The sequence below is a fragment of the Salvelinus fontinalis genome, unplaced genomic scaffold, assembly GCF_029448725.1.
Source record: "Salvelinus fontinalis isolate EN_2023a unplaced genomic scaffold, ASM2944872v1 scaffold_0124, whole genome shotgun sequence".
Lineage (NCBI taxonomy): Eukaryota > Metazoa > Chordata > Actinopteri > Salmoniformes > Salmonidae > Salvelinus > Salvelinus fontinalis.
This window is the reverse complement of record NW_026600333.1, coordinates 189,859-208,054: the sequence shown is the minus strand read 5'-3', so window position 1 is coordinate 208,054 and position 18,196 is coordinate 189,859. Positions and strand designations below refer to the sequence as shown.

The 18,196-nt window shown below is 44.3% G+C and overlaps 1 protein-coding gene across 5 annotated transcripts in view; it reads right to left on the bottom strand.

The window, feature by feature from the left end:
• LOC129843354 (protein FAM117B-like) overlaps positions 1–16,699 on the bottom strand; it is a 73,782-nt gene extending 57,083 nt beyond the window's left edge. For 4 of the 5 annotated variants that reach the window (XR_008757815.1, XR_008757814.1, XR_008757816.1 and 1 more), the window contains exons 1-3: positions 16,165–16,698; positions 11,844–11,987; positions 11,591–11,674 (exon numbers count right to left, since the gene is read on the bottom strand). Coding sequence is in view for 2 of the 5 variants with exons in the window: in XM_055912051.1 (XP_055768026.1) it covers positions 11,591–11,674; positions 11,844–11,864 (105 nt within the window). In the remaining 3 variants the exon portion in view is untranslated. Of the gene's footprint in view, positions 1–11,590; positions 11,675–11,843; positions 11,988–16,164 lie in introns of all 5 variants that reach the window. The other variant, XM_055912052.1, reaches the window with a different exon arrangement.
• Between the last annotated feature and the right edge of the window lie 1,497 nt (positions 16,700–18,196).

The following is an 18,196-nucleotide window of genomic DNA, read 5'->3' as shown; positions in this document are numbered from 1 at the left end:
ATGTGGAGTGTCACCATGTTGTTATGTGGAGTGTCACCATGTTGTTATTATGTGGAGTGTCACCATGTTGTTATGTGGAGTGTCACCATGTTGTTATTATGTGGAGTGTCACCATGTTATTATGTGGAGTGTCACTATGTTATTATGTGGAGTGTCACCATGTTATTATGTGGAGTGTCACCATGTTATTATGTGGAGTGTCACTATGTTGTTATGTGGAGTGTCACTATGTTATTATGTGGAGTGTCACCATGTTATTATGTGGAGTGTCACCATGTTATTATGTGGAGTGTCACTATGTTGTTATGTGGAGTGTCACCATGTTATTATGTGGAGTGTCACCATGTTATTATGTGGAGTGTCACCATGTTATTATGTGGAGTGTCACCATGTTGTTATTATGTGGAGTGTCACCATGTTGTTATGTGGAGTGTCACCATGTTATTATGTGGAGTGTCACCATGTTGTCACCATGTTATTATGTGGAGTGTCACCATGTTGTTATTATGTGGAGTGTCACCATGTTGTTATTATGTGGAGTGTCACCATGTTATTATGTGGAGTGTCACCATGTTATTATGTGGAGTGTCACCATGTTGTTATGTGGAGTGTCACCATGTTATTATGTGGAGTGTCACCATGTTATTATGTGGAGTGTCACCATGTTGTTATGTGGAGTGTCACCATGTTATTATGTGGAGTGTCACCATGTTGTTATTATGTGGAGTGTCACCATGTTATTATGTGGAGTGTCACCATGTTGTTGTTATGTGGAGTGTCAACATGTTATTATGTGGAGTGTCACTATGTTATTATGTGGAGTGTCACCATGTTATTATGTGGAGTGTCACCATGTTATTATGTGGAGTGTCACTATGTTGTTATGTGGAGTGTCACCATGTTATTATGTGGAGTGTCACCATGTTATTATGTGGAGTGTCACCATGTTATTATGTGGAGTGTCACCATGTTGTTATTATGTGGAGTGTCACCATGTTATTATGTGGAGTGTCACCATGTTATTATGTGGAGTGTCACCATGTTGTTATGTGGAGTGTCACCATGTTATTATGTGGAGTGTCACCATGTTGTTATTATGTGGAGTGTCACTATGTTGTTATTATGTGGAGTGTCACCATGTTATTATGTGGAGTGTCACCATGTTATTATGTGGAGTGTCACCATGTTGTTATGTGGAGTGTCACTATGTTATTATGTGGAGTGTCACCATGTTGTCACCATGTTGTTATGTGGAGTGTCACCATGTTGTTATGTGGAGTGTCACTATGTTATTATGTGGAGTGTCACCATGTTGTTATGTGGAGTGTCACCATGTTATTATGTGGAGTGTCACTATGTTGTTATGTGGAGTGTCACCATGTTGTTATGTGGAGTGTCACCATGTTATTATGTGGAGTGTCACCATGTTATTATTATGTGGAGTGTCACCATGTTATTATGTGGAGTGTCACCATGTTGTTATGTGGAGTGTCACCATGTTGTTATGTGGAGTGTCACCATGTTGTTATGTGGAGTGTCACCATGTTGTTATGTGGAGTGTCACCATGTTATTATGTGGAGTGTCACCATGTTGTTATGTGGAGTGTCACCATGTTGTTATGTGGAGTGTCACCATGTTATTATGTGGAGTGTCACCATGTTGTTGTTATGTGGAGTGTCACCATGTTATTATGTGGAGTGTCACCATGTTGTTATTATGTGGAGTGTCACCATGTTATTATGTGGAGTGTCACCATGTTATTATGTGGAGTGTCACCATGTTGTTGTTATGTGGAGTGTCACCATGTTATTATGTGGAGTGTCACCATGTTATTATGTGGAGTGTCACCATGTTGTTATTATGTGGAGTGTCACTATGTGGAGTGTCACCATGTTATTATGTGGAGTGTCACCATGTTGTTATGTGGAGTGTCACCATGTTATTATGTGGAGTGTCACCATGTTGTTATGTGGAGTGTCACCATGTTATTATGTGGAGTGTCACCATGTTGTTATTATGTGGAGTGTCACCATGTTGTTGTTATGTGGAGTGTCACCATGTTATTATGTGGAGTGTCACCATGTTGTTGTTATGTGGAGTGTCACCATGTTGTCACTATGTTATTATGTGGAGTGTCACCATGTTATTATGTGGAGTGTCACCATGTTGTTATGTGGAGTGTCACCATGTTGTTATTATGTGGAGTGTCACCATGTTATTATGTGGAGTGTCACCATGTTGTTATGTGGAGTGTCACTATGTTGTTATGTGGAGTGTCACTATGTTGTTATGTGGAGTGTCACCATGTTATTATGTGGAGTGTCACCATGTTGTTATTATGTGGAGTGTCACCATGTTGTTATGTGGAGTGTCACCATGTTGTTATGTGGAGTGTCACCATGTTATTATTATGTGGAGTGTCACCATGTTATTATGTGGAGTGTCACTATGTTGTTATGTGGAGTGTCACTATGTTATTATGTGGAGTGTCACCATGTTATTATGTGGAGTGTCACCATGTTATTATGTGGAGTGTCACCATGTTATTATGTGGAGTGTCACCATGTTGTTATGTGGAGTGTCACCATGTTATTATGTGGAGTGTCACCATGTTATTATGTGGAGTGTCACCATGTTATTATGTGGAGTGTCACCATGTTATTATGTGGAGTGTCACTATGTTATTATGTGGAGTGTCACCATGTTGTTATGTGGAGTGTCACCATGTTATTATTATGTGGAGTGTCACCATGTTATTATGTGGAGTGTCACCATGTTGTTATTATGTGGAGTGTCACCATGTTGTTATGTGGAGTGTCACCATGTTATTATGTGGAGTGTCACCATGTTGTTGTTATGTGGAGTGTCACCATGTTATTATGTGGAGTGTCACTATGTTGTTATGTGGAGTGTCACCATGTTATTATGTGGAGTGTCACCATGTTATTATGTGGAGTGTCACCATGTTGTTATTATGTGGAGTGTCACCATGTTGTTATGTGGAGTGTCACCATGTTGTTATGTGGAGTGTCACCATGTTGTTATTATGTGGAGTGTCACCATGTTATTATGTGGAGTGTCACCATGTTGTTATTATGTGGAGTGTCACCATGTTGTTATGTGGAGTGTCACCATGTTATTATGTGGAGTGTCACCATGTTATTATGTGGAGTGTCACCATGTTGTTATGTGGAGTGTCACCATGTTGTTATTATGTGGAGTGTCACCATGTTGTTATGTGGAGTGTCACCATGTTGTTATTATGTGGAGTGTCACCATGTTATTATGTGGAGTGTCACTATGTTATTATGTGGAGTGTCACCATGTTATTATGTGGAGTGTCACCATGTTATTATGTGGAGTGTCACTATGTTGTTATGTGGAGTGTCACTATGTTATTATGTGGAGTGTCACCATGTTATTATGTGGAGTGTCACCATGTTATTATGTGGAGTGTCACTATGTTGTTATGTGGAGTGTCACCATGTTATTATGTGGAGTGTCACCATGTTATTATGTGGAGTGTCACCATGTTGTTATTATGTGGAGTGTCACCATGTTGTTATTATGTGGAGTGTCACCATGTTGTTATGTGGAGTGTCACCATGTTATTATGTGGAGTGTCACCATGTTGTCACCATGTTATTATGTGGAGTGTCACCATGTTGTTATTATGTGGAGTGTCACCATGTTGTTATGTGGAGTGTCACCATGTTATTATGTGGAGTGTCACCATGTTATTATGTGGAGTGTCACCATGTTGTTATGTGGAGTGTCACCATGTTATTATGTGGAGTGTCACCATGTTATTATGTGGAGTGTCACCATGTTGTTATTATGTGGAGTGTCACCATGTTATTATGTGGAGTGTCACCATGTTGTTGTTATGTGGAGTGTCAACATGTTATTATGTGGAGTGTCACCATGTTGTTATTATGTGGAGTGTCACCATGTTATTATGTGGAGTGTCACCATGTTATTATGTGGAGTGTCACCATGTTATTATGTGGAGTGTCACCATGTTGTTGTTATGTGGAGTGTCACCATGTTATTATGTGGAGTGTCACCATGTTATTATGTGGAGTGTCACCATGTTGTTATGTGGAGTGTCACCATGTTATTATGTGGAGTGTCACCATGTTATTATGTGGAGTGTCACCATGTTATTATGTGGAGTGTCACCATGTTATTATGTGGAGTGTCACTATGTTATTATGTGGAGTGTCACCATGTTGTTATGTGGAGTGTCACCATGTTATTATTATGTGGAGTGTCACCATGTTATTATGTGGAGTGTCACCATGTTGTTATTATGTGGAGTGTCACCATGTTGTTATGTGGAGTGTCACCATGTTATTATGTGGAGTGTCACCATGTTGTTGTTATGTGGAGTGTCACCATGTTATTATGTGGAGTGTCACTATGTTGTTATGTGGAGTGTCACCATGTTATTATGTGGAGTGTCACCATGTTATTATGTGGAGTGTCACCATGTTGTTATTATGTGGAGTGTCACCATGTTGTTATGTGGAGTGTCACCATGTTGTTATGTGGAGTGTCACCATGTTGTTATTATGTGGAGTGTCACCATGTTATTATGTGGAGTGTCACCATGTTGTTATTATGTGGAGTGTCACCATGTTGTTATGTGGAGTGTCACCATGTTATTATGTGGAGTGTCACCATGTTATTATGTGGAGTGTCACCATGTTGTTATGTGGAGTGTCACCATGTTGTTATTATGTGGAGTGTCACCATGTTGTTATGTGGAGTGTCACCATGTTGTTATTATGTGGAGTGTCACCATGTTATTATGTGGAGTGTCACTATGTTATTATGTGGAGTGTCACCATGTTATTATGTGGAGTGTCACCATGTTATTATGTGGAGTGTCACTATGTTGTTATGTGGAGTGTCACTATGTTATTATGTGGAGTGTCACCATGTTATTATGTGGAGTGTCACCATGTTATTATGTGGAGTGTCACTATGTTGTTATGTGGAGTGTCACCATGTTATTATGTGGAGTGTCACCATGTTATTATGTGGAGTGTCACCATGTTGTTATTATGTGGAGTGTCACCATGTTGTTATTATGTGGAGTGTCACCATGTTGTTATGTGGAGTGTCACCATGTTATTATGTGGAGTGTCACCATGTTGTCACCATGTTATTATGTGGAGTGTCACCATGTTGTTATTATGTGGAGTGTCACCATGTTGTTATGTGGAGTGTCACCATGTTATTATGTGGAGTGTCACCATGTTATTATGTGGAGTGTCACCATGTTGTTATGTGGAGTGTCACCATGTTATTATGTGGAGTGTCACCATGTTATTATGTGGAGTGTCACCATGTTGTTATTATGTGGAGTGTCACCATGTTATTATGTGGAGTGTCACCATGTTGCTGTTATGTGGAGTGTCAACATGTTATTATGTGGAGTGTCACCATGTTGTTATTATGTGGAGTGTCACCATGTTATTATGTGGAGTGTCACCATGTTATTATGTGGAGTGTCACCATGTTATTATGTGGAGTGTCACCATGTTGTTGTTATGTGGAGTGTCACCATGTTATTATGTGGAGTGTCACCATGTTATCATGTGGAGTGTCACCATGTTGTTATTATGTGGAGTGTCACTATGTGGAGTGTCACCATGTTATTATGTGGATTGTCACCATGTTGTTATGTGGAGTGTCACCATGTTATTATGTGGAGTGTCACCATGTTGTTATGTGGAGTGTCACCATGTTATTATGTGGAGTGTCACCATGTTGTTATTATGTGGAGTGTCACCATGTTGTTGTTATGTGGAGTGTCACCATGTTATTATGTGGAGTGTCACCATGTTGTTGTTATGTGGAGTGTCACCATGTTGTCACTATGTTATTATGTGGAGTGTCACCATGTTATTATGTGGAGTGTCACCATGTTGTTATGTGGAGTGTCACCATGTTGTTATTATGTGGAGTGTCACCATGTTATTATTATGTGGAGTGTCACTATGTTATTATTATGTGGAGTGTCACTATGTTGTTATGTGCAGTGTCACTATGTTATTATTATGTGGAGTGTCACCATGTTATTATTATGTGGAGTGTCACTATGTTGTTATGTGCAGTGTCACTATGTTGTTATGTGGAGTGTCACTATGTTGTTATGTGGAGTGTCACCATGTTATTATGTGGAGTGTCACCATGTTGTTGTTATGTGGAGTGTCACCATGTTGTTATTATGTGGAGTGTCACCATGTTGTTATGTGGAGTGTCACCATGTTGTTATGTGGAGTGTCACCATGTTATTATGTGGAGTGTCACCATGTTATTATGTGGAGTGTCACTATGTTGTTATGTGGAGTGTCACTATGTTATTATGTGGAGTGTCACCATGTTATTATGTGGAGTGTCACCATGTTATTATGTGGAGTGTCACTATGTTGTTATGTGGAGTGTCACCATGTTATTATGTGGAGTGTCACCATGTTATTATGTGGAGTGTCACCATGTTATTATGTGGAGTGTCACTATGTTATTATGTGGAGTGTCACCATGTTGTTATGTGGAGTGTCACCATGTTATTATTATGTGGAGTGTCACCATGTTATTATGTGGAATGTCACCATGTTGTTATTATGTGGAGTGTCACCATGTTGTTATGTGGAGTGTCACCATGTTATTATGTGGAGTGTCACCATGTTGTTGTTATGTGGAGTGTCACCATGTTATTATGTGGAGTGTCACTATGTTGTTATGTGGAGTGTCACCATGTTATTATGTGGAGTGTCACCATGTTATTATGTGGAGTGTCACCATGTTGTTATTATGTGGAGTGTCACCATGTTGTTATGTGGAGTGTCACCATGTTATTATGTGGAGTGTCACCATGTTGTTATTATGTGGAGTGTCACCATGTTGTTATTATGTGGAGTGTCACTATGTTATTATGTGGAGTGTCACCATGTTGTTATGTGGAGTGTCACCATGTTGTTATTATGTGGAGTGTCACCATGTTGTTGTTATGTGGAGTGTCACCATGTTATTATGTGGAGTGTCACAATGTTGTTGTTATGTGGAGTGTCACCATGTTGTCACTATGTTATTATGTGGAGTGTCACCATGTTATTATGTGGAGTGTCACTATGTTGTTATGTGGAGTGTCACTATGTTGTTATGTGGAGTGTCACCATGTTATTATGTGGAGTGTCACCATGTTGTTATTATGTGGAGTGTCACCATGTTGTTATGTGGAGTGTCACCATGTTGTTATGTGGAGTGTCACCATGTTATTATGTGGAGTGTCACCATGTTATTATGTGGAGTGTCACTATGTTGTTATGTGGAGTGTCACTATGTTATTATGTGGAGTGTCACTATGTTGTTATGTGGAGTGTCACTATGTTATTATGTGGAGTGTCACCATGTTATTATGTGGAGTGTCACCATGTTATTATGTGGAGTGTCACTATGTTGTTATGTGGAGTGTCACCATGTTATTATGTGGAGTGTCACCATGTTATTATGTGGAGTGTCACCATGTTGTCACCATGTTATTATGTGGAGTGTCACCATGTTGTTATTATGTGGAGTGTCACCATGTTGTTGTTATGTGGAGTGTCAACATGTTATTATGTGGAGTGTCACCATGTTGTTATTATGTGGAGTGTCACCATGTTATTATGTGGAGTGTCACCATGTTATTATGTGGAGTGTCACCATGTTATTATGTGGAGTGTCACCATGTTGTTGTTATGTGGAGTGTCACCATGTTATTATGTGGAGTGTCACCATGTTATCATGTGGAGTGTCACCATGTTGTTATTATGTGGAGTGTCACTATGTGGAGTGTCACCATGTTGTTATGTGGAGTGTCACCATGTTATTATGTGGAGTGTCACCATGTTGTTATTATGTGGAGTGTCACCATGTTGTTGTTATGTGGAGTGTCACCATGTTATTATGTGGAGTGTCACCATGTTGTTGTTATGTGGAGTGTCACCATGTTGTCACTATGTTATTATGTGGAGTGTCACCATGTTATTATGTGGAGTGTCACCATGTTGTTATGTGGAGTGTCACCATGTTGTTATTATGTGGAGTGTCACCATGTTATTATTATGTGGAGTGTCACTATGTTATTATTATGTGGAGTGTCACCATGTTGTTATGTGCAGTGTCACTATGTTATTATTATGTGGAGTGTCACCATGTTATTATTATGTGGAGTGTCACTATGTTGTTATGTGCAGTGTCACTATGTTGTTATGTGGAGTGTCACTATGTTGTTATGTGGAGTGTCACCATGTTATTATGTGGAGTGTCACCATGTTGTTATTATGTGGAGTGTCACCATGTTGTTATGTGGAGTGTCACCATGTTGTTATGTGGAGTGTCACCATGTTATTATGTGGAGTGTCACCATGTTATTATGTGGAGTGTCACTATGTTGTTATGTGGAGTGTCACTATGTTATTATGTGGAGTGTCACCATGTTATTATGTGGAGTGTCACCATGTTATTATGTGGAGTGTCACTATGTTGTTATGTGGAGTGTCACCATGTTATTATGTGGAGTGTCACCATGTTATTATGTGGAGTGTCACCATGTTATTATGTGGAGTGTCACTATGTTATTATGTGGAGTGTCACCATGTTGTTATGTGGAGTGTCACCATGTTATTATTATGTGGAGTGTCACCATGTTATTATGTGGAGTGTCACCATGTTGTTATTATGTGGAGTGTCACCATGTTGTTATGTGGAGTGTCACCATGTTATTATGTGGAGTGTCACCATGTTGTTGTTATGTGGAGTGTCACCATGTTATTATGTGGAGTGTCACTATGTTGTTATGTGGAGTGTCACCATGTTATTATGTGGAGTGTCACCATGTTATTATGTGGAGTGTCACCATGTTGTTATTATGTGGAGTGTCACCATGTTGTTATGTGGAGTGTCACCATGTTATTATGTGGAGTGTCACCATGTTGTTATTATGTGGAGTGTCACCATGTTGTTATTATGTGGAGTGTCACTATGTTATTATGTGGAGTGTCACCATGTTGTTATGTGGAGTGTCACCATGTTATTATGTGGAGTGTCACCATGTTGTTGTTATGTGGAGTGTCACCATGTTATTATGTGGAGTGTCACAATGTTGTTGTTATGTGGAGTGTCACCATGTTGTCACTATGTTATTATGTGGAGTGTCACCATGTTATTATGTGGAGTGTCACTATGTTGTTATGTGGAGTGTCACTATGTTGTTATGTGGAGTGTCACCATGTTATTATGTGGAGTGTCACCATGTTGTTATTATGTGGAGTGTCACCATGTTGTTATGTGGAGTGTCACCATGTTGTTATGTGGAGTGTCACCATGTTATTATGTGGAGTGTCACCATGTTATTATGTGGAGTGTCACTATGTTGTTATGTGGAGTGTCACTATGTTATTATGTGGAGTGTCACCATGTTATTATGTGGAGTGTCACCATGTTATTATGTGGAGTGTCACTATGTTGTTATGTGGAGTGTCACCATGTTATTATGTGGAGTGTCACCGTGTTATTATGTGGAGTGTCACCATGTTATTATGTGGAGTGTCACTATGTTATTATGTGGAGTGTCACCATGTTGTTATGTGGAGTGTCACCATGTTATTATTATGTGGAGTGTCACCATGTTATTATGTGGAGTGTCACCATGTTGTTATTATGTGGAGTGTCACCATGTTGTTATGTGGAGTGTCACCATGTTATTATGTGGAGTGTCACCATGTTGTTGTTATGTGGAGTGTCACCATGTTATTATGTGGAGTGTCACTATGTTGTTATGTGGAGTGTCACCATGTTATTATGTGGAGTGTCACCATGTTATTATGTGGAGTGTCACCATGTTGTTATTATGTGGAGTGTCACCATGTTGTTATGTGGAGTGTCACCATGTTGTTATGTGGAGTGTCACCATGTTGTTATTATGTGGAGTGTCACCATGTTATTATGTGGAGTGTCACCATGTTGTTATTATGTGGAGTGTCACCATGTTGTTATGTGGAGTGTCACCATGTTATTATGTGGAGTGTCACCATGTTATTATGTGGAGTGTCACCATGTTGTTATGTGGAGTGTCACCATGTTGTTATTATGTGGAGTGTCACCATGTTGTTATGTGGAGTGTCACCATGTTGTTATTATGTGGAGTGTCACCATGTTATTATGTGGAGTGTCACTATGTTATTATGTGGAGTGTCACCATGTTATTATGTGGAGTGTCACTATGTTATTATGTGGAGTGTCACCATGTTGTCACCATGTTATTATGTGGAGTGTCACCATGTTGTTATTATGTGGAGTGTCACCATGTTGTTATGTGGAGTGTCACCATGTTGTTATGTGGAGTGTCACTATGTTGTTATGTGGAGTGTCACCATGTTGTTATTATGTGGAGTGTCACTATGTTGTTATGTGGAGTGTCACTATTTTGTTATGTGGAGTGTCACCATGTTGTTATTATGTGGAGTGTCACCATGTTATTATGTGGAGTGTCACCATGTTGTTATTATGTGGAGTGTCACTATGTTGTTATGTGGAGTGTCACTATGTTGTTATGTGGAGTGTCACCATGTTGTTATTATGTGGAGTGTCACCATGTTATTATGTGGAGTGTCACCATGTTGTTATGTGGAGTGTCACTATGTTGTTATGTGGAGTGTCACCATGTTGTCACCATGTTGTTATGTGGAGTGTCACCATGTTGTTATGTGGAGTGTCACTATGTTATTATGTGGAGTGTCACCATGTTGTTATGTGGAGTGTCACCATGTTATTATGTGGAGTGTCACCATGTTATTATTATGTGGAGTGTCACTATGTTATTATGTGGAGTGTCACCATGTTATTATGTGGAGTGTCACTATGTTGTTATGTGGAGTGTCACCATGTTGTTATGTGGAGTGTCACCATGTTATTATGTGGAGTGTCACCATGTTGTTATTATGTGGAGTGTCACCATGTTGTTATTATGTGGAGTGTCACTATGTTATTATGTGGAGTGTCACCATGTTGTTATGTGGAGTGTCACCATGTTATTATGTGGAGTGTCACCATGTTGTTATTATGTGGAGTGTCACTATGTTATTATGTGGAGTGTCACCATGTTGTTATGTGGAGTGTCACCATGTTGTTATGTGGAGTGTCACCATGTTGTTATTATGTGGAGTGTCACCATGTTATTATGTGGAGTGTCACCATGTTGTTATTATGTGGAGTGTCACCATGTTGTCACCATGTTATTATGTGGAGTGTCACCATGTTGTTATTATGTGGAGTGTCACCATGTTGTCACCATGTTATTATGTGGAGTGTCACCATGTTATTATGTGGAGTGTCACCATGTTATTATGTGGAGTGTCACCATGTTGTTATTATGTGGAGTGTCACTATGTTATTATGTGGAGTGTCACCATGTTATTATGTGGAGTGTCACCATGTTGTTATGTGGAGTGTCACCATGTTGTTATGTGGAGTGTCACCATGTTGTTATTATGTGGAGTGTCACCATGTTGTCAGTATCTAAAGGCAGAGACTGACCTCTTTGAGCTGGTCGGTGCTCCCGCAGGAGGCTGATCTCTTGTGGCTCCCCCGTCTCCTCTCGTCCGCCCAGGCCCTGGGGGTCTGACACCACAGAGAGAGACAGGTGAGATGCATGCTAAGAAACACAAACACACACACACACACACACACACACACACACACACACACACACACACACACACACACACACACACACACACACACACACACACACACACACACACACACACACACACACACACACACACACCTGAGTGGCCTTGTCCCTCATGTAGGGAGTGTGGTGGGCGTGGCTTCCGTCCTGAGGCCGGGGACCAATCAGGTAAGAGCCAGGGAGCGTGCCCAGTAGGGGCCACAGCTGGGAGGAGCCAGAGGAAGTGGGAGGAGCTGCTCTCTGCAGAAAGACAGAAAGACAGGAAGAGAAAAAGAGAAGGGAAAATAAGAAATACATTTCATTCTAACAAATTAGCAAAGAGTTGTTTGTAAACAGCCCTTGTGTTAGTAAACAACAGAAAGCCCATCTCCCCAGAGCGACCCTATAAGCATCTGTTGGCTGGGGAGGGTCTGGGCCAGCTAGACAGACAACAGAAAGCCCATCTCCCCAGAGCGACCCTATAAGCATCTGTTGGCTGGGGAGGGTCTGGGCCATCTAGACAGACAACAGAAAGCCCATCTCCCCAGAGCGACCCTATAAGCATCTGTTGGCTGGGGAGGGTCTGGGCCATCTAGACAGACAACAGAAAGCCCATCTCCCCAGAGCGACCCTATAAGCATCTGTTGGCTGGGGAGGGTCTGGGCCATCTAGACAGACAACAGAAAGCCCATCTTCCCAGAGCGACCCTATAAGCATCTGTTGGCTGGGGAGGGTCTGGGCCATCTAGACAGATGGTTTGCCCCTCTGTCTGTCCAAACCCAAACCCTCCACAGGCCTAAAGCTGATTCTACTGTGAGATGCTCAGACTGAGGCAGATGCCCCACTGATGTAAACCACCAATACAATACACACTAACCATCCAACCCAGCCATATAACCCCTCATACAGACCATCCAACCCAGCCATATAACCCATCATACAGACCATCCAACCCAGCCATATAACCCCTCATACAGACCATCCAACCCAGCCATATAACCCATCATACAGACCATCCAACCAAGCCATATAACCCATCATACAGACCATCCAACCCAGCCATATAACCCATCATACAGACCATCCAACCCAGCCATATAACCCCTCATACAGACCATCCAACCCAGCCATATAACCCATCATACAGACCATATAACCCCTCATACAGACCATCCAGCCCAGCCATATAACCCCTCATACAGACCATCCAGCCCAGCCATATAAACCCTAACCCATCATACAGACCATATAACCCCTCATACAGACCATCCAACCCAGCCATATAACCCCTCATACAGACCATATAACCCCTCATACAGACCATCCAGCCCAGCCATATAACCCCTCATACAGACCATCCAACCCAGCCATATAACCCCTCATACAGACCATCCAACCCAGCCATATAACCCCTCATACAGACCATCTACCCCAGCCATATAACCCCTCATACAGACCATCTACCCCAGCCATATAACCCCTCATACAGACCATCTACCCCAGCCATATAACCCCTCATACAGACCATCTACCCCAGCCATATAACCCCTCATACAGACCATCCAAGCCAGCCATATAACCCCTCATACAGACCATCCAACCCCTCATACAGACCATATAACCCCTCATACAGACCATCCAGCCCAGCCATATAACCCCTCATACAGACCATCCAACCCAGCCATATAACCCCTCATACAGACCATCCAACCCCTCATACAGACCATCCAGCCCAGCCATATAACCCCTCATACAGACCATCCAGCCCAGCCATATAACCCCTCATACAGACCATCCAACCCAGCCATATAACCCCTCATACAGACCATCCAACCCCTCATACAGACCATATAACCCCTCATACAGACCATCCAACCCAGCCATATAACCCCTCATACAGACCATCCAACCCAGCCATATAACCCATCATACAGACCATCCAACCCAGCCATATAACCCCTCATACAGACCATCCAACCCAGCCATATAACCCCTCATACAGACCATCCAACCCAGCCATATAACCCCTCATACAGACCATCCAACCCAGCCATATAACCCCTCATACAGACCATCTACCCCAGCCATATAACCCCTCATACAGACCATCTACCCCAACCATATAACCCCTCATACAGACCATCCAACCCAGCCATATAACCCCTCATACAGACCATCTACCCCAGCCATATAACCCCTCATACAGACCATCTACCCCAGCCATATAACCCCTCATACAGACCATCCAACCCAGCCATATAACCCCTCATACAGACCATCTACCCCAGCCATATAACCCCTCATACAGACCATCTACCCCAGCCATATAACCCCTCATACAGACCATCTACCCCAGCCATATAACCCCTCATACAGACCATCTACCCCAGCCATATAACCCCTCATACAGACCATCCAACCCAGCCATATAACCCCTCATACAGACCATCTACCCCTTGTCCCCTTTACCCGGTCTCCTCTACCCTCGGTCCCCAGATATCCTCCTGTCCCCAGATATCCTCCTGTCCCCAGATATCCTCCCTTCCCCTCTACCCCCTGTCCCCAGATATCCCCTGTCCCCAGATATCCCCCTGTCCCCTCTACCCCCTGTGCCCTCTACCCCCTGTCCCCTCTACCCCCTGTCCCCTCTACCCCCTCTACCCCTTGTCCCCAGATATCCTCCTGTCCCCTCTACCCCCTGTCCCCTCTACCCCCTGTCCCCTCTACCCCTTGTCCCCAGATATCCCCCTGTCCCCTCTACCCCCTGTCCCCTCTACCCCCTGTCCCCACATATCCCCCTGTCCCCTCTACCCCCTGTGCCCTCTACCCCCTGTCCCCAGATATCCTCCCTTCTCCTCTACCCCTTGTCCCCAGATATCCTCCCTTCCCCTCTACCCCCTGTCCCCTCTACCCCCTGTCCCCTCTACCCCCTGTCCCCAGACATCCTCCTGTCCCCTCTACCCCCTGTCCCCAGATATCCTCCTGTCCCCTCTACCCCCTGTCCCCAGACATCCTCCTGTCCCCTCTACCCCCTGTCCCCAGATATCCTCCTGTCCCCTCTACCCCCTGTCCCCTCTACCCCCTGTCCCCTCTACCCCCTGTCCCCTCTACCCCCTGTCCCCTCTACCCCTTGTCCCTAGATATCCTCCTGTCCCCTCTACCCCTTGTCCCCAGATATCCTCCTGTCCCCTCTACCCCCTGTCTCCTCTACCCCCTGTCCCCAGATATCCTCCTGTCCCCTCTACCCCCTGTCCCCTCTACCCCCTGTCCCCAGATATCCCCCTGTCCCCTCTACCCCCTGTCCCCTCTACCCCCTGTCCCCTCTACCCCCTGTCCCCAGATATCCCCCTGTCCCCTCTACCCCCTGTGCCCTCTACCCCCTGTCCCCAGATATCCTCCCTTCTCCTCTACCCCTTGTCCCCAGATATCCTCCCTTCCCCTCTACCCCCTGTCCCCTCTACCCCCTGTCCCCTCTACCCCCTGTCCCCAGACATCCTCCTGTCCCCTCTACCCCCTGTCCCCAGATATCCTCCTGTCCCCTCTACCCCCTGTCCCCAGACATCCTCCTGTCCCCTCTACCCCCTGTCCCCAGATATCCTCCTGTCCCCTCTACCCCCTGTCCCCTCTACCCCCTGTCCCCTCTACCCCCTGTCTCCTCTACCCCCTGTCCCCTCTACCCCTTGTCCCTAGATATCCTCCTGTCCCCTCTACCCCTTGTCCCCAGATATCCTCCTGTCCCCTCTACCCCCTGTCTCCTCTACCCCCTGTCTCCTCTACCCCCTGTCCCCAGATATCCTCCTGTCCCCTCTACCCCCTGTCCCCTCTACCTCCTGTCCCCAGATATCCTCCTGTCCCCTCTACCCCCTGTCCCCAGATACCCCGTCTCCTCTACCTCGTGTCCCCACATATCCTCCTGTCCCCAGATATCCTCCTGTCCCCAGATATCCTCCTGTCCCCTCTACCCCCTGTCCCCTCTACCCCCTGTGCCCTCTACCCCCTGTGCCCTCTACCCTGTTTCAATTAAGAAACAAGCTGAGTCTGCTGTTATTGTCATGCTGCTCAGATTAACCCTAATACAAGAGAGAGAGCTGGTCCAGCAGAGAAGCTATATTTGGCAGCAGAGCCCTCCCTTTCCCTCAGAACCAAGCATCACTGTTGCTAAGGGACGAGGGCACTTCATACTGGCCTATCTGGATCCAAACACAAACCAGATGCCAACAATGTGCTCTCTCTTTCTCCCCTCTTTCTCCCTCTCTCTCTCTCTGCAGGACCATACTCTTAAACATTGGACAACAACATGTTACAGTAGTCATCACTATTAAGAACACACAGCCATGATCAAGAGAAGATAAATTATAAATGTATGATCAATGCCGACCCGTGCATTCATTACCGGTAGTACTATCCGTTTGATAATCAGATCCAGTGATTGGCTCACCTGTGAAGAGGCCTTGTGATGGAGGGTACGTGCCCAGCAGCGAGGCGAGAGATGAGACCTGCCGCTATTCTGGAGACGAGACTGGGGGGGATCAGGGGGGGGAACCGGGAGAGGGCGACAGCCGAGCAGAGATGTCGGAGACGGAGACGACAGACACAAACAAGCAGTAATGAACAGATGGCTCGTGGATGCGCATAGAGAGGTTGCTATGGGCGTTGCTGTAGCCTGCCCGCTGAAACGCGCGGTGTTGTTGATAATGAGGATGAGCAGTCCGTTTTGTCGTGATGGTGAAAATATATCATCCAATGAAAACGATGTAAAATATTTCAGATAGCGAGGATCCACGTTGCAGATTAGCGCGAAGAATATCAGGGAAATAACAAATAACAGGGCTGGGGATGGAGGATGTGTTGCTTGCAGAGCGGAGAGAGACCGTTACAGCGGATCCGTGCGTGGCTTTGTCGTAGCGAGTCACCACGCTGCTCGTGCTGATGCCGCAGTTGCTAGGGCGCGTGGTGCAGATGATTTCCACGAACCAAGGCGCGCGTGTGCGGGGCGACTGCATAGACCTACCGAATAAATAACGGTGCGGTGGTTTCCATGCGGACTGGGGCTCAAACCCACCGGTCTATATGGGTTTAACAGTCAGGGAACGGATTATTCTCAGTTACAGAACAAAACAGTGGCTGAAATCAAATAGACTTTGAGGCAGTTGTCAGCAACACACAATATACCGTGTTTAGGCCATGAGCCACGGGCCGCCAGGCTCACTGGGGGTGACAATGCCTCATAGGGATTGTTTTGAAGGTCTATGTGCCTAGAGTTGGAAAATGTGTGATAGCAGTGCAGCAATGGTAGTATGTATGTGATAACGCCTTGTTTTATCCCTCCACCCCCTCGGACAGGAACAAAACACATCCCTCCACCCCATACATCTTTCACGTAGGGATTTACCCTCACAGGAACAAAACACATCCCTCCACCCCATACATCTTTCACACAGGGATTTTAACCTCACAGGAACAAAACACATCCCTCCACCCCATACATCTTTCACACAGGGATTTTACCCTCACAGGAACAAAACACATCCCTCCACCCCATACATCTTTCACGTAGGGATTTACCCTCACAGGAACAAAACACATCCCTCCACCCCATACATCTTTCACGTAGGGATTTACCCTCACAGGAACAAAACACATCCCTCCACCCCATACATCTTTCACGTAGGGATTTACCCTCACAGGAACAAAACACATCCCTCCACCCCATACATCTTTCACGTAGGGATTTACCCTCACAGGAACAAAACACATCCCTCCACCCCATACATCTTTCACACAGGGATTTTACCCTCACAGGAACAAAACATCCCTCCACCCCATACATCTTTCACACAGGGATTTTACCCTCACAGGAACAAAACACATCCCTCCACCCCATACATATTTCACACAGGGATTTTACCCTCACAGGAACAAAACATCCCTCCACCCCATACATCTTTCACACAGGGATTTTACCCTCACAGGAACAAAACATCCCTCCACCCCATACATCTTTCACACAGGGATTTTACCCTCACAGGAACAAAACATCCCTCCACCCCATACATCTTTCACACAGGGATTTTACCCTCACAGGAACAAAACATCCCTCCACCCCATACATCTTTCACACAGGGATTTTAACCTCGGACAGGAACAAAAGGAACACATTGATACATTTTAAATAAAGTTTGACAAGTGGTTCTGAAAACTCTCTATCTACAGGATATCTGAGACGTTATTAGATATGAGGAGGAGACAGACATTCTCCAGATACACGCGTCCTTCATTTCATACGGATTACAACGGGACCCAGCTACGAGCTGTCCAGTGACACCAGCCCACCAGACTAGCTAAATAACGCTTGCTTCGAGCCTAGCAACACTGAACCAAATCAAATCAAATATTATTGGTTACATACACGTGGTTAGCAGATGTTAATGCGAGTGTAGAGAAATCCTTGTGCTTCTAGTTCCCGACCG